This window comes from Corticium candelabrum, chromosome 17 (genome assembly GCF_963422355.1).
Source record: "Corticium candelabrum chromosome 17, ooCorCand1.1, whole genome shotgun sequence".
Lineage (NCBI taxonomy): Eukaryota > Metazoa > Porifera > Homoscleromorpha > Homosclerophorida > Plakinidae > Corticium > Corticium candelabrum.
Window position 1 is genome coordinate 3824590 of NC_085101.1, and position 15627 is coordinate 3840216.

The 15627-nt window shown below is 41.3% G+C and overlaps 1 protein-coding gene across 1 annotated transcript in view; it reads right to left on the reverse strand.

Moving 5' to 3' along the window:
* Positions 1-10555: 10555 nt before the first annotated feature.
* The window catches only part of LOC134192867 (fibropellin-1-like), a 9429-nt gene continuing 4357 nt past the window's right edge, over positions 10556-15627 (reverse strand). Inside the window, exons 8-11 of the mRNA XM_062661623.1 lie at positions 13718-13870; positions 13371-13643; positions 11547-11975; positions 10556-10724 (exon numbers count right to left, since the gene is read on the reverse strand). Of these exons, the coding sequence (XP_062517607.1) occupies positions 10702-10724; positions 11547-11975; positions 13371-13643; positions 13718-13870 (878 nt within the window). The 3' untranslated portion in view covers positions 10556-10701. The remainder of the gene's footprint in view (positions 10725-11546; positions 11976-13370; positions 13644-13717; positions 13871-15627) is intronic.

Genomic DNA, 15627 nt, shown 5'->3' on the forward strand with positions numbered 1-15627 from the left:
GGTAGTTGAGAAACTAGAGAGTCTAGATAACTACTGCATAGACGTTGAGACTATTTACTAATTGAAGTTAGCCTAAAACGATATATATATATATATATATATATACATATCGATGATTCATTTTGTGACGTTTATCTTCTCGACGGTAGTGTACACTGTAGCTACCGTAGTGCACATCCAGGTGATAGACATTCGACGCGTGAATTCGATAGAAAGCGTTCCTGACAACCGATGTGAGTCGGAAACATTGGAGAAAACACGATAACGCTCATTGAAGCCAATGAAAGCGCACGCATAGCAAAGCTAACGTTGTTAGCGCACGCGCAGCTCGGTAGCGTCGGATGCCCTGTCAGTCAAGTGTACTCATTTACTAGGTCGTCATCACCCTCTAGGACTAAGGTAGGGTAAGTGGGGTCTTTAGCCTCAACTAACCAAGCTTGTCACGTGGGTGATCACGTGGCTGGTCAGCTGCCTATGTGTACATCCACGTGCATGTCAGTTGTTTCTTGAAACAATTTTGAGAGTGAGTTCAAGCGTTTCTTCTCGTTGTATTCTACATTTACCTACATCTACATATATTCTACATCTACATTCAGTATACGTACCTAATGTGGAAAAAATGCCGTTTAATATGAACAATAGTGAGTTCCTAGCAGCTTGAGTTATCCAACATTTTCACTTATCCAAAGAATGACAACTCTCGTGTAGAAACTAATTACAGTCGCGTGTCACTTACAGACCCCCTTGGCCCTTAGTTGTCAATAAGTAACTCTCTTTTACTAACTTTCTAAATATTTTAGAACGACATAAAATTAAGTTATAATTTATTGTATTAATTTTTATTATTTGTTAGTTACTAATTAATTTAATAAAAACAACAAAAATATTTACTCATGTAGTCGTTGTTGTCCAATAGTTTTTATCTATAACTTGTTTGTCGTTATTAATTATTTACATAATTTATATTAATAAAATAAAAGACCCACAAAAATTCTAGTTGTCAAAAAGAGACACTTGCTTACTAAATTTCGAAATATCTTAGAACGACATAAAATTAAATTATAACTTATTGTATTAATTAATTATTTATTATTTACTAATTAATTAAATAAATGCAAAAAATTACTCATATCAATAGGTTTGTAGTCGTTGTTGTTCAATAGTTTCTATAGTTGTCAAAAAGGAACACTTGTTTACTAACTTCTAAATACTTTAGAACTACATAAAATTGAATTATAATTTATTGTATTAATTATGTATTAGTTACTAATTAATTTAATAAAAACAACAAAAAACTTTTAGTCATAACAATAGAATTGTAGTCGTTGTTGTTCAATAGTTTTTATATATATATATTGTTTGTTGTTATTAATTATTTACATAATTTATATTAATAAAATAAAAGACCCACAAAACTTCTAGTTGTCAAAAAGGAACACTTGTTTACTAAATTTCTGAATATCTTAGAACAACATGAAATTAAATTATAATTTACTGTATTCATTAATTATTATTATTTACTAATTAATTTAATAAATGCAAAAAAATTACTCATATCAATGGGTTTGTAGTCGTTGTTGTTCAATAGTTTCTATAGTTGTCAAAAAGGAACACTTGTTTACTAACTTTTAAATACTTTAGAACGACATAAAGTTAAATTATAATTTATTGTATTAATTATGTATTAGTTACTAATTAATTTAATAAAAACAAAAAAAACTTTTAGTTATAACAATAGAATTGTAGCCATTGTTGTTCAATAGTTTCTGTATATAAATTATTCGTTATTAAAATATTTACATACTGTATATTAATTATATTAATATTAACTAAAACACCACAAAAAATTTTTGTTCAATAGCATACCCAACTCGTTACTCAACTGATGCAATAACTTAACACACACATTACTATAGGTAAACATTGCTACACAAATGAAGCACCTGCTAAAGCTCTAATGCGAGTTCTAGAGACACAAGACTCACATCAACCAAACTACTGCAGATATAGCGTCACGTAGAATCAGTAGCATCTTCTAAAGCTGATTCACTCGTTCTAGAGTGAATTTAACTAAGCACTGGAGTGCTGATGGCTCAGTGCGCAATCAACTGGGAATGACTCCATTTGGTTCAAAGTGTAGTAAAACAAACACACGAGACAGATTACAGTATATTAGTACTGCGCATGCGTACCGAGAATCCGCCCTAACTCAAGAAGTCTGAATGAAGCAAATCCAGGAATGAAAATCCAAGACGACATCATTTATAACCGGCATAAACCCCTTTTGTTGTTAAAATCCACCGTGCAAGTGGATACAGCCGTGTCAGACAGACACCCCGGGCGAACACCGTATGGCTCCGCGCGCATGCGCACCGAGACACACCATACATCTAACCAAATGAAATGCACCTAAAATCTGTACGTTTATACATTTATTCGTTTAATCTGTACGTCTCACACCGATTGGCCTTTGAGAATACACTGTTATTGACGCGCGATAAATATATGGCATCATTAGTAATATTATTTCTATTAATTAAAATGTATTTTTATTATTTATATTTAAATATATACTTTTATTAAATTTAATATTTCTTATTAAAATAAAATAGATATTACTTACGACAGACGGATTGATTGATCATTTTGCTTGAATGAAACTGTACGTCTTCAATACAGATTTCTCTTCCAATAGCCAATGCCTGAACGTACACCTGGAACATACTGCAGGTGCTTGTCGAATATCCGGGAACGTCTTTGATGTGAGGCCGCAGCCTAACGCAAACGCGTCCGCTCATCGCTTCGTTGGAATCAATATGTAGAATTCCGTAAACGGTTTTAGTCGGACCGATGTGAATGTGATAGTAAGGGAGACCCTTGCACTTGGCGTAGACAATCATGTGATGAATTCCGCCGCTGCGCATTTTGTAATCAAAACTGACAAGTTCGGTGTCTTCCACTAGCTCCCCAGAGATCGACATCTCCGTATCTTCAGAACTAAACTCTCCCATCGTAGGAAAGAAGGCGCCTCCCTTCAGACAAAATGCCTTTCCTAGAAGTGTGTATCAAAATATGACAATCTGTACATTAATTAATTAATTAATTAGTATTAATAATTAAAGCTGCATGTGTTAGGGTAGAAGCAATCTCGCTTTCACAGCTATGAGACTTCTGAAACCACGACAGAACTGTCGAAACATTACGAATTAATTTAAACGCCATTTTGTCTTTAGTCCAAGGACGCGTTTAGTGTACTTGTAAATCGATCTAACTCGTACGAAGAGACTGTCGTTTCGCGTGACCATGCACAAAGTAGACCTAGTACGGTTAATTTAGTAATACCTGCAGTCTAAGTACTGTAAGCTGTAACATCCAAGAAGAGGCCTATACATATCTATACGGAACATATATACACATCACAACTGACTAATTAACGTATATATCTTCTCATTTAAACGCCGCGGCGCTTATTGCTTTTAGCCGTTGTAAGGGTGTGGCGTTTATTCGGGTGGCGTTTGTTTGGGCGCGGTGTTTATTGTATGTTTTACTCTTCTTCTTCTTCTACTTTTATGCGAATACCACTAGGGCACTTCTTCTTTCACTCAAACTTCGAAATCGACAGATGCTTGGCTAAAGTTTCTGATAATGCGGAGCCTATTCAAGGGCGGTGTTCATTTGGGGTCGGTGCTATTGCTTTCAGTCTCGTAATGGTACTGCACGGCTTTTCTTCGGGGCGGTGTCTAATTAAATGGGGAAATACGGTAATTATCGTGTGTCAAAAATATATTATTATTGTCGTGCTCAACCAGATCAGTCTGGTTTGTAAAGTCTATTACAAGTACCGGAAGTAAACCCTGCTTCAGAAGTACTTAGACCATCACGGCTGTCTAGAAAGAAGGCATGACTTTACGAAGGATCCGAGCAGATCCCAGAAGCACTTTTTTTCTGTAAGTGCTGCAGGTTGTGATGAATTGGAATAATGTCCAGCCACCGTGCAATACCTGCGTGTGCAGATGCAGACTGACTGGGTAGGTATAGTGCATGGCTTATTTCCGGCATAAACCGGTAATTGAAAACCTGAATTAGACTGTTCTAGTAGAAGTGGCGGTCCATTGTCTCTGATTGCCACATGCCTAAGCGTAACAGACATAGACTGTCACAGAACGAAAGTAAGTCAAGCTACTACACGTGACTTTCCCAAAGTCCCGTTTCTTTCGGCTCATAGCTGAAACTAAATATTATTGCCGAGCGTAGCGAGCCTTCTAATCCGGGTTGCACAACAGAAATGGGCGTGGTCCTATATGGCTCTCCATCGAGCTTTTGGTATATATGTGTGTGATTACACACAAATCTCAAATTTCTCCTTCCCACGACCACGTTTCATGATAGGACCTACCTTAAAAAATCGCTTCCGTGTCCGACTACAGATGAGTCTAGGAACGATTCATTTAAGTGACCAAACGGCAGCGAAAACGCTTCATGAACTTCCGTCGCCCCATCCTTTGTATTGTAGCTAGGGATTGTGTGTATGTGATAACCAAGAAACACCTTCAGGAGTTGAATGCCATCTACACTCAACTATTCCCACGTCCCTTACAATCTATCCTTTACTACACTGTGCTGCATCTAACACTGTTGATAGTCAATGTTTGCTGATATCAATTTCTATGTCAGTAAATACCATACCACCGTCGTTACAACGGAACTGAGTGCACACCTAGACTGTACATTTCAATTGTCTTGATAACGATCGCAAAACGACGACTACCTCTACCAGGCCTATATACGTATTTTAGACTACTAGGAAGTTTGCATGTTTACTTCCATGACAGCTAGGGTTTCAACAAATACGTATTGTCTAGCTAGGACTCGGCGTTTTAGTAGACGGTCTGAAAACTCCGTTGGACGCGTTACTCACAAACGCGAGGCGCCTACGGATACCGTACAACTAGTATCAATACAATTTCAACACTACATACCTTCCACCTCGAAGCTTCTCTTTTTCCTCTTGCCCGGTACCGTGGGCGAAAATGTGGCGGTGAATCCCGAATCTAGTAGGCACGGTATGCACGTGTGAAACCAGCAGTCTTCCGTAACTCGGTCGTACTGCAGCGGCGCGAGCTCCTCGTCGAGGCCTTCGTCGCTGTCGTCTGCTATTGTCAGCACCCACGGCTCGACCGAGCAGCCAGAGTTGCAATAGCCGCAATCTCCACTGCTTGTCGTGTTGTCGCAGTTTCCTTGAAGAGTTCCTACAAGCAAGTTACACACATCCGGGTTACTGCCAATTGTGTAGGTATCTAAATACATATATACGTAGGATATTCTAACCATCAGTTTCGCGACGTGTTCTTGTCGGAGTTCCAACCTTTTTTTCACAGTTTGCGCCTGCAAAGCCTTGTGGACAGATGCAAATGTATGTGGGAAAGGCATTTCTACAAACTCCACGGTTGGGACAAGGATTCCTAGCACACTTTTCGGCATCTAAACATTATCAAAGTGTTTGCATTAATACATTTGTAATGGCAATACCAATCGTTAAATCAATGTACTAAAATAATATAATAAATTATACAAACAAATTTTTTACGTGTCTACGTTAATTAATCAAATTATTTACTTATTAATTTATCTATTTGTTCACTCACATACTGTAGCTTGCGTAAAATATTCGTAACTAGATACATTCCCCGTCTTTCGTACGGGCAAGATACTGTAGTGTTCTGACGGAAGACAGTCTGAGCGGACACAGCCTCGTACCTAGGCTCTCTTGCGCGCATAGCCTCGACCTTCCAGACTCGTGTAGCGTCAATTCTTGTGGACACGTCACGTGCAATCTTCGTTGCAAGGTCCCCGATGTGCTGAATAAATTCGAATCTTGTTTTTTCTTGCTTTGTCGGTAAAACTCGACATATTCCTCGTGTAGCGCTCAGTGCAGAAACGTGTGGGTTGGATTAGGCGCAAATGCAACCAGAATTTGCAGAAAAACGCAAGCGTAGTTTTAAATCAGCAAGAATTCTTCTATCGTTCGAAGCGTTGCAAAGGACAAAGACGCCTACAGTCTACACAGTGTTATGGGCGTGTGTTCAAATAAACTGGAAGGTGTAGCGTTTGCGTACCCTGTACAATGGTTTTTTTGAATTTTTTCAAAACAATTTTCTTTTCGTGCCGTTGTGCGTGCCGATTTGGTTGCGAACGATTAAAATAAGTGACCGCGTATTGCGAACACACACACACACACACACACACACACACACACACACGCGCGCGCGCAATTTGAGCTTTATATATATACAGTATATACTAGATTACAACAGCAGTATGCACTACGAACACATTGCTCTACTAACTCAATTTTACAAGATTTCGATGCCACAGCATGCATACCTTCACAAGACTTCGTCGTGCTAAACTGCATATTGCTCAACACCAATACTTCCGACCTTCGTAGAGCGACACCAAATCTCACTGCACCAACCATCGTTTTATTATCTCGGCAGGCTAGGCTCACACAGGCGGTTTGAGTGTCACTCGAGGTTGTTGACCGAATCACATCTGCAGAGACTTTTCTAGCGCTGACATTGCCGTTCCAAACATCCAAGAGATCTAGAGTTGCTTGAAGAGCTCGTTCCGCAACAGCTCGATAGTTGAATGTGGCCGTAACACGACAGTTAGGAATTAATATCCGGGGTCCGAAAAATTCATTATGCCCTGTTTTGTCGAAAAGAATTTCGGAATTGATGCCTCTAGTAGAAAAATCTAAAAAATAAGCAATGAATTAAGTATAGAATGTTACATGCCATCGCTGCTGTTTACTTTTAGTGCATTTCGGATTTACTCCAGTCCATACGCCAGAGCTACAGAGTCTGCGCGGAGAGCCACTAATTCTAAATCCCGGATGGCATTCGTAAACGGCCGTGTCGTCGAATATTCGCACAATTCCGTTATTGGGGTTCGGTAAATCAGGACAAACTGCACCAAAAACAGTATTTGTATAAGCAGGTAATTAATATTATGTATACACATACACACACACACACACACACACACACACACACACACACACACACACACACACACACACACACACACACACACACACACATCATACTCAGCCTGCACGTCGGTCTGCTCATCGACTGATTGTTGAGGCAGTCATGTTCATTGTTTTCTGGTCCTACAAGCTTGTAGCCATTGATGCAAGTAAGAGTGGCCGTTGAAGATTTATTGTTAATGTCGATGTTTAGTGGTCCAGCGTAGATTTGTTTATCAATTAGGGACGGACATTCTATAGGTATGAAACAGAATGAGTGGTGGTTTACTGTGTGTGTGTGTGTGTGTGTGTGTGTGTGTGTGTGTGTGTGCGTGTGTGTGTGTGTGTGTGTGTGTGTGTGTGTGATTGATGTGTGGGTGTGGTGTGTGGGTAAGTGTGGGTAGGTGGGTAAGTGTTTGTGGGTAGTGTGTGTGTGTGTGTGTGTGTGTGTGTGTGTGTGTGTGTGTGTGTGTGTAGGTGTGTGCGTGTGTGTAGGAGGGGGTGTGGGGGGATGGGGTGTGTGGTCTGGTGGGGGTGTATTGGGATACACTTCCGTATAGCACGAACGCGTGCACATGGTCAACCCACGCACCGACTATCTATACAAACACTGCCACACCGACATGTAAACAACACAAAAACAGTTACAATGCATGTCGATAGAAACAAAAGTAATGTAAATATCCATAAAGCGTGCTACCAAATTAATACTAATTAACTTCTTATCACTACCCAATTCCAAGCATATATATGAGATGCTAAGTTATTAAATTGAGCGTCTTAATTGACTTATCGTCACAAGCTACCCATATATAGTTATGTGGATCTGTTCAAGTAAGCAGCTTACTTGCGACACAGACGGGAGCATTGCCAAACCACCTTGCAACAAAACATTTCCTTTGCGAACGTCCAATTAGTGAATATCCATCATCACAAGTGTACATAGCTTTGTTCCCATTTACTATTACATCACCGTTCTGCGGATCCGGCAAACTTGGACATCTGTACAGCAACATAAAGTTATTGCTACACCGTTACGCCTTTGATCATTGATTGCTCTAGGATTCTTTGAGTAGGTGTACTTCCAAGCTGCTGCCCCGCTGATATCAGCGACTAAAACAAACAGAAGAACGGCGTGCGTGAAACCCTCCATTGACAAAAGATCGAGCCGGTCACGCTGCATGCAGAAACACAAGACGGCTGATGCAACCAGACTAATGCGAAGACTTTTAAAGCCATAACGATGAAGACTGTTAAAATCCCCGGAATTAGCTGATCGAGTGCCAGTTGCGACCATATATGTACATACATCTAGAGTTACGTCACACTAAGTGTTGCAAGAACAAGGGCGCTTTTGATTGGTTCTGGTTCTAATAGCGGTTGAAACTGCTAAAAAATCTTGGAACTGTGATGGCACACTATTTGCAGACAGTGGTAATGATATGTTCATGCGCTTTAACGCTCCGTTTGAGAAAGATGGGCCTTCATCACAAGATCAACAAGAGACGCTGCATGTTAGCCGAAGTGCTTTGGTATAGTCGATAATGATCGGTAGCTGATGAAGCCGTAACAGGCGTTGACATTAATTGCTTCGGTTAGCAGTTTCGGATTTTTGTTCCATTTAGTTCTGGTTTTGTCAGTTCCAACAGTTGCGACAGATGTGCATGCACCCGCCTCATTTTCAGTTCTAGAACTGCATGCAAATCGAATGCGCCATATCAGTTTGACTCATCTATCTAAAATTTGTAACTTTTATTACATCATACGTCGACAATATAGCTTCATTGAATGAAGATGCAGACGTGTAAGTCTAGCATACATGAACGAACGCTGCATGATGTTAGATGACCCAGTCACGATCACATCTACAGCGACATGCAGCCATAGTTATTAGTTTTAGTTGCACATTAGTAGAAATTGCAACGATAGACATTAGACCGTCCTTACACATAAACATGATAAAACCGCAGCGCGTCAATCAACGTTAGTGATGTTAATTAATGGAAACGACTGGAAGAATGAGTACAAGATTCCAGCGCAAGCAACCATTGCCTTCAGTTTTCTGTCTATTATTGCATGGGTGAGGTCAGCCAATGTCAAATATCAAATAATTATGACGTCAGCGATCATCGTGTCTTAATTATTGTTGCCATTCTTGGCCTTTTCGGTCTACAAGCTTCTACTGACGGAGTTTCCAGACAAGTTTACGTTAATAGCTAAAAAGCGCAAGAAAATAGAAACTGCTGCGTGTCGCATCTTTTATTTGTCTAGATCTGCTTGTTTGCGACTGATTAGATAACACATGCACGTCTAGCTTCGAGTTCAACGCTAGGTTATTGCGCTTGTAATATGATTCTTTTGTCATGCATATATTGACGTGAACTGCATGGTTACGCGCGCAGATCTTCTATAGTATAACTATAACAGGATGCATTTGCAGTAACCAGACACCTATAGTTTGTCTAGAAACCATTCCAGTGCACTAAATTCTATTTTTCTGTTGTACTCTTAGCAGTGGTGGGCTTCTCAATTGCACCCATGCAGGATTGCGTAATGCCTTTGGTTGTGGCGAGCTGCAGAGTACTAGCTAGATAGTTTATTAGTTAAGTCTTATCTAGTTATATTGTATGCACTCAGACGAACCCATGCTCACCCATGCTCTCTACTAGACTAGTAGAGAGAATGAAAAGTTGCTGATAGAAAGTGAGGCCGACCCTTGGACGACGAAAGCTAGTTCTAAATCATGATTAACTACATTGCCATACTATAGAGCTTGTAAAAAGTAGCTTACAACGTTAACTCCATTAGTGGCATTAGTCGAAGCACGTGACACCTGCAAGTGTCTAGCATCATCAGGCCCTACAGGTTCACGTCTTCTGTTCGCTGAGGTACGTGCTCTGCGTTTACTAAGAACCGTCATTCCTGTTGTGCTTCTGGCATTCTCTGTTTCGGACGTGAGAGACTCCATTGTATATAGATTCCGGATGACTGTATCACATGTTGCACGTGCCATAGTGATCAGTCCTGCACGTGACTTACAAACGCCAACGACGAGTCGCAACGTCACCAAATTTTGCTCGTGCACACCAACCCATAATTAGCCAGTGGCATTGTGAACACGCTCTAGCTGCTAGTAAACTACAGTCTCTGCTCGAAAAAAGAATACGACCGTGGAGTTGGAAACGCCACAAGTCAAGATATTTCTTGTAGACAAGAACAGACTTTTTCTTCGATAACATATTCTTTTAGCTACTCAATTGATGCAATACCATACTTTACTCTAGACTCGTGCCCAGTCCTCCTCCGCGCTCGGTTGCTACACACAACGTGCGCTAGTTGTCATGTGTGTATAGGTTCATGTGGTTTCACACGTGTGGTTGGTCTAAGCGCGAAGGACACTGAAACACGCTTAGGCCAATCACACGTGTGAAACCACATGGACCTATACACACGTGACAGCTAGCGCACGTGGTGTGTAGCAACCGAGCGCGGAGGAGGACTCGGCACGAGTCTAACTTTACCTAGCAAATTTTAATATGCAAGAAAACATCAGCACTCATAGCCTAGTTAAAACTTCTGCTACAGCTCTAATGCAAGTTATAGAGATACAAGACTCACATCAATCAAACGATAGAACTAGCAGTACACGTGAAGTACTAGAGTCGATTCACTCACACCTCGTTGTCGACGTTAGCTGCAAAAAATACAAGATATATCTAACAAATACATTCAAAATGTGTACGTGTTGTGTAGCTTATACGTTTCTGCGAATCTAGATAATTATAGATTAACACGTGACTGTGACGTATACATCACTTTTGCCCGTATTGTGTGTACCGATTTAACTGCTCATTAATTTCACTTCGTTTGTATCTTATCTTACCGCAATACAATCGAATTGAGTTCTGCAGTCGTGCCCAATTGTGTACGCGCGTGTGCGTTGGACTGAAGACACAACAAACACAACAGTTTTTTTCACACCGGTTGTCTTTAAGAGAACTAAATTATAACTGTGGTGTGCAGAAAATGTGTCATTGATATTGATATGTAGTGGTGTGCAATCAACTGGACATGACTAGTATAGGTTCTATACTTTACTTTGCATGCGTACCGAAAGACCATCAAGAACGAAGGTGTCTTGACAATCAACAAAACAAAATTCTAAAAAATTCGATTCTTACCCGTACAAGCCCGTTTTGTCGTTGAACTCCACAGCGCAATTAGAGATACAGCGGTACACACGGACATACTGTGTGCCTTCTCTGCGCATGCACACCGAGCCATCTAATGCATCTACAATCTGTACGTATGTGTTGGCATTTTCCAAGTGTATTACACCGGTTGGCCTTTGAAAGAACCACACCATAATTGTGGTGCGATAAAAATGTCATTATTAATAATAATACTGTAGTATGTCTATTTAATTAAATGTATTAGTTATATTCTATTTATATTTTAAATTTATATTTTTAAAAAATACATTTATTATTAAAATTGAATATTTATTATTACTTACGGCAGACGGATTGAGCGATCACATCTCTCGAGTTAAACTGTATGTCTTCAATACAGATTTCTCTTCCAATAGCCAGAGCCTGAATGTACACCTGAAACAAACTGCAGGTGCTTGTCGAATATCCGGGAACGCTGTTGATGTAAGGTCGCAGACTGACGCAAAGGCGTCCACTCATCGCTATGTTGGCATCGAGATGTAGAATTCCGTGGACGGTTGTAGCCAGACCGATTTGAATGTCATAGTGCGGGAGACCTAGGCACCTGGCGTAGACTATCATGTGATGAATTCCTCCGCTGCGCATTTTGTAGTCAAAACTGACAAGTTCGGTGTCTTCCACCAGCTGCCCAGAAATCAACATCTGTGTGTCATCAGAAATAAACTCTCCCATGCTAGGACTGGTGGTTCCTCCCGTCAGACAAAATGCTTTTCCTACAATATATATCAAATACACAAACACACACACACACACACACACACACACACACACACACACACACACACACACACACACACACACACACACACACACACACACACACACACACACACACACACACACACACACACACACACACACACACACACACACACACAGGGGCGGATAGAGGATGGGAAACCTGGAACACGTGCCCCCCCCCCCCGGCAGTGCAATACTAGACTGGAGCTAGCTAAAAGACTGCAATTTGACTCTTCGCATATCTGAATGCAATTGTTCTACTTCAGGGGTAGGAAGACCTTTAACAAGTATATGTACTGAATGCCATGTTCTAGTCTGTGAGGAACTAACCGGAAGAGCTGACTCAGTGAGGGAGAGGTGAGGACCTACCAGGTCTGCAAAGAATCATCCGGGCCAGGTAAATAACTATCCGGGCGTCCCGCAAAAGTGCGCCCCTGACAAATGCAGACCCGGATAATATCTATACCGTACAGTTAGTTACAGTCTTGTCTAAAAGCCGCTCTCGAATAGATAGGGGCCGCAGTTTTGTGTTACGTTTTCACACTCGAATAGTACCGTATAACCACGGCTAAAATTTACAATAGGAGTAAACGTTAGCGTGGTCAACTAGCGCGCAGTCTGTTTCAGGTGTACAAGGCCATAGCCTCCTAATCAGAAGCCTATGATATAAAAATAAGTCATCGTGAAAACAAGCTACAAGTGGATGCCTGGCATCCAGGTTGCCCCTCAACCTGGATGCCATTCCTCCGCCACTGTGACCTCTGGGTATACAGTACAGTACAACTACCACGTGTCCGTGTCCAGGGATTATAATGGAAGTTGTGATTTGGCATTACTGATTAGTATTGTTCTGCATTCCCTAGACAATTTTTGTGTCGTTGTGGGGTGTTTGAATGTATACTACGTATAGATAAGTCTCGCGTAGCCAGACCCTTTCCCGCCGCGTCGAGCAAAAGTACGCGGCGAAAAGGGTCTGGCTACGCGAGACTACATGTAGGTGTACTCATATGTTCACTTTCACCAGAATCATGAAAAACTGTGAGGTCACTAGCAAAACATCGAGCGCTATTTCAAAACCTAAAAATTTGTGGATACCGTATTGTATCTGCGCGTGTAATCCTGCATGTCTGTGGCAATTGCATGTACTAGATATTAAGATAGAACAAATTTCTGTGGTTTAAACCGCACTATTTATACTTCACCTATTTCCAATTAATTAATTAATTAATTAAAATGAGTAATAATTAATATCAGTATTATTAATATTAGTATTAATTAACACCAGTATTAATTAATATCAGTATAAATTAATATCAATATTAATTAATATCAGTACAATACATTAGTACAATAATCGATTACATTACCTTCCGCCTCGAAGTCTCTCTTTTTTCTCATGCCCGGAGGTACCGTGGTCGGTAATGGGCCGGTGAATCCCGAAGCTAGTAGGCACGGTATGCACGTGTGAAACCAGCAGTCTTCCGTAACTCGGTCGTACTGCAGCGGCGCGAGCTCGACGTCGCCGCCTTGGTCGCTGTCGTCTGCTATTGTCAGCACCCACGGCTCGACCGAGCAGCCAGAGTTGCGGTAGCCGCAATCTCCACTGCTTGTCGTGTTGTCGCAGTTTCCCTGAAGAGTTCCTACAAGCAAGTTACACACATCCGGGTTATTGCCAATCGTGTAGGTATAGAAATTATACGTAGGATATTCTAACCATCGATTTCTCGACGTCTTCTTCTCAGAGTTCCAATCTTTTCTTCACAGTTCGCGCCTGTGAAACCCTCTAAACAGATGCAAAGGTACGTCGAAATGACATTTTCACAGACTCCACCGTTGAGACAAGGAGAGCTAACACACTCGTCGATATCTAAACAGTATGCTGTATTGAGTATTGCACATACTATCCAAGTACTATACTAACCACAACAGTACGTACATACAACGTAATTATATATATTGATTCCACACCTGACATCAACCTTCAGGTATGGTATTTGGACGACGGAACTATTGTTGGTCCTCGTAAGGCGGTTTCTTCCCTCCTGGATAGCTTGTCTGTAAAGGGTCCTTCCCATGGATTGATCCTTAACTTGGAGAAGTGCGAAGTCTTCTGGCCCTCTGGAGATATTTCGTTTCCTGAGTTCCCGGATAGTGTTCAAAGAGTGCAATGCATTTCTGGTGGAGCAGAGTTTTTAGGCTCTCCGGTATTTGGATCAGATGCTTTTTATGATGCCACTTTTGGCAGGAAAATTGACAAAATTCTGTCATGCCAAAGTCGTCTGACGGATCTAGAAGACCCGCAGGTGGAGTTACACCTACTTAGAAGTTGCCTGAGCTTGTGCAAGGTTAATCACCTTCTTAGAACAGTTCCGTCAGAGAAAGTAAAATTTCAGCTCGAGAGGTTCGACAGCGAGTTGCGAAGCAGTCTGGAGGTGATTTCTCGCTCATCTGTATCTGACGTCGCGTGGAAACAGGCCACATTGCCAATCCGTCTCGGTGGTTTGGGTTTGAGAGAAACCTGTAGAACTTCCGCACTCGCTTTCGTAGGCAGTTGCAATTTTACACGGGATTTGAGTATTCGTCTCTTGGGGTGTGCTAAGCCACCTGTTTTGAGGAGCAGTGAAGGGCCAATCACTAATCCTGATGTTCCAGATCTGCTTTTCCCAGGTGAGGTATCGTCTCGTGAACAGCTGCTGTCTACTCTCCTGTCTACCGCTGATGTTGACCTCGGCGGAGCAAGTCAACATGATTTGCAAGAGATTTTCGACAAGTCACTTTTATCTGACATTAAGAACTCAGTCAGTATACGCGACCAAGCACGTCTAAACGCTATATCAACTCCTCATGCAGGCGCATGGCTGCGGGCAATCCCTAACAGAAATTTGGGCCTCGTCATGTCTGCAGAGGAATATGTGATTGCTTTACGTTTACGGCTAGGAATTCCAATTTTTCCTTCTCTCTCTACTAGATGTCCATGTGGTTCAATAATAGATGCCTACGGAGATCATGTGTTAGGTTGCGGCTATGGTAACCTGAGAATTAAACGCCATGATGCGTTATGTGATGTCATCTTTCACACACTACTTGAGGATCACTCTGGCACTCGGAGAGAACAGCACTGTGGCGGATATAATAATTCTCGCCCAGGTGACGTCTACCACCCAGATTTTCTACTTGGTCGTCCAGGATATTTTGATATCACAGTAAGGAATTCCTTCCAGCAGTCTCACATTGTCCACTCCGCTTATTGTGCTGGTGCCGCTGCAGCAGCTGGAGAGATGGAGAAAGACGATCGTCATAAAGACAACGTAGAGGCGACAGGAGGTGTTTTCTACCCGCTGGTAGTTGAGTCCTACGGAACGTGGACCTCCAGTAGCTTACAAACTTTAAAAACAATTGCTAGAAGGACATCTCTCCGTAGTAGTATTACTGTCAGCAGGGCTATCGTTAATTTTCACGGGCAGCTCTCTCTCCGCCTTTGGCAATTTAACGCTAGGATGATTTTGGACCGTTTGTCTTTGTTAGGTTTAGACAGAGACTACTCTGTTTGTTCTTCGTTGTGAGGCCCCTCTAGTGGAGGGGTAGCTATTATTTATATTTGAATAAACTATAAAAAAAAAAAAA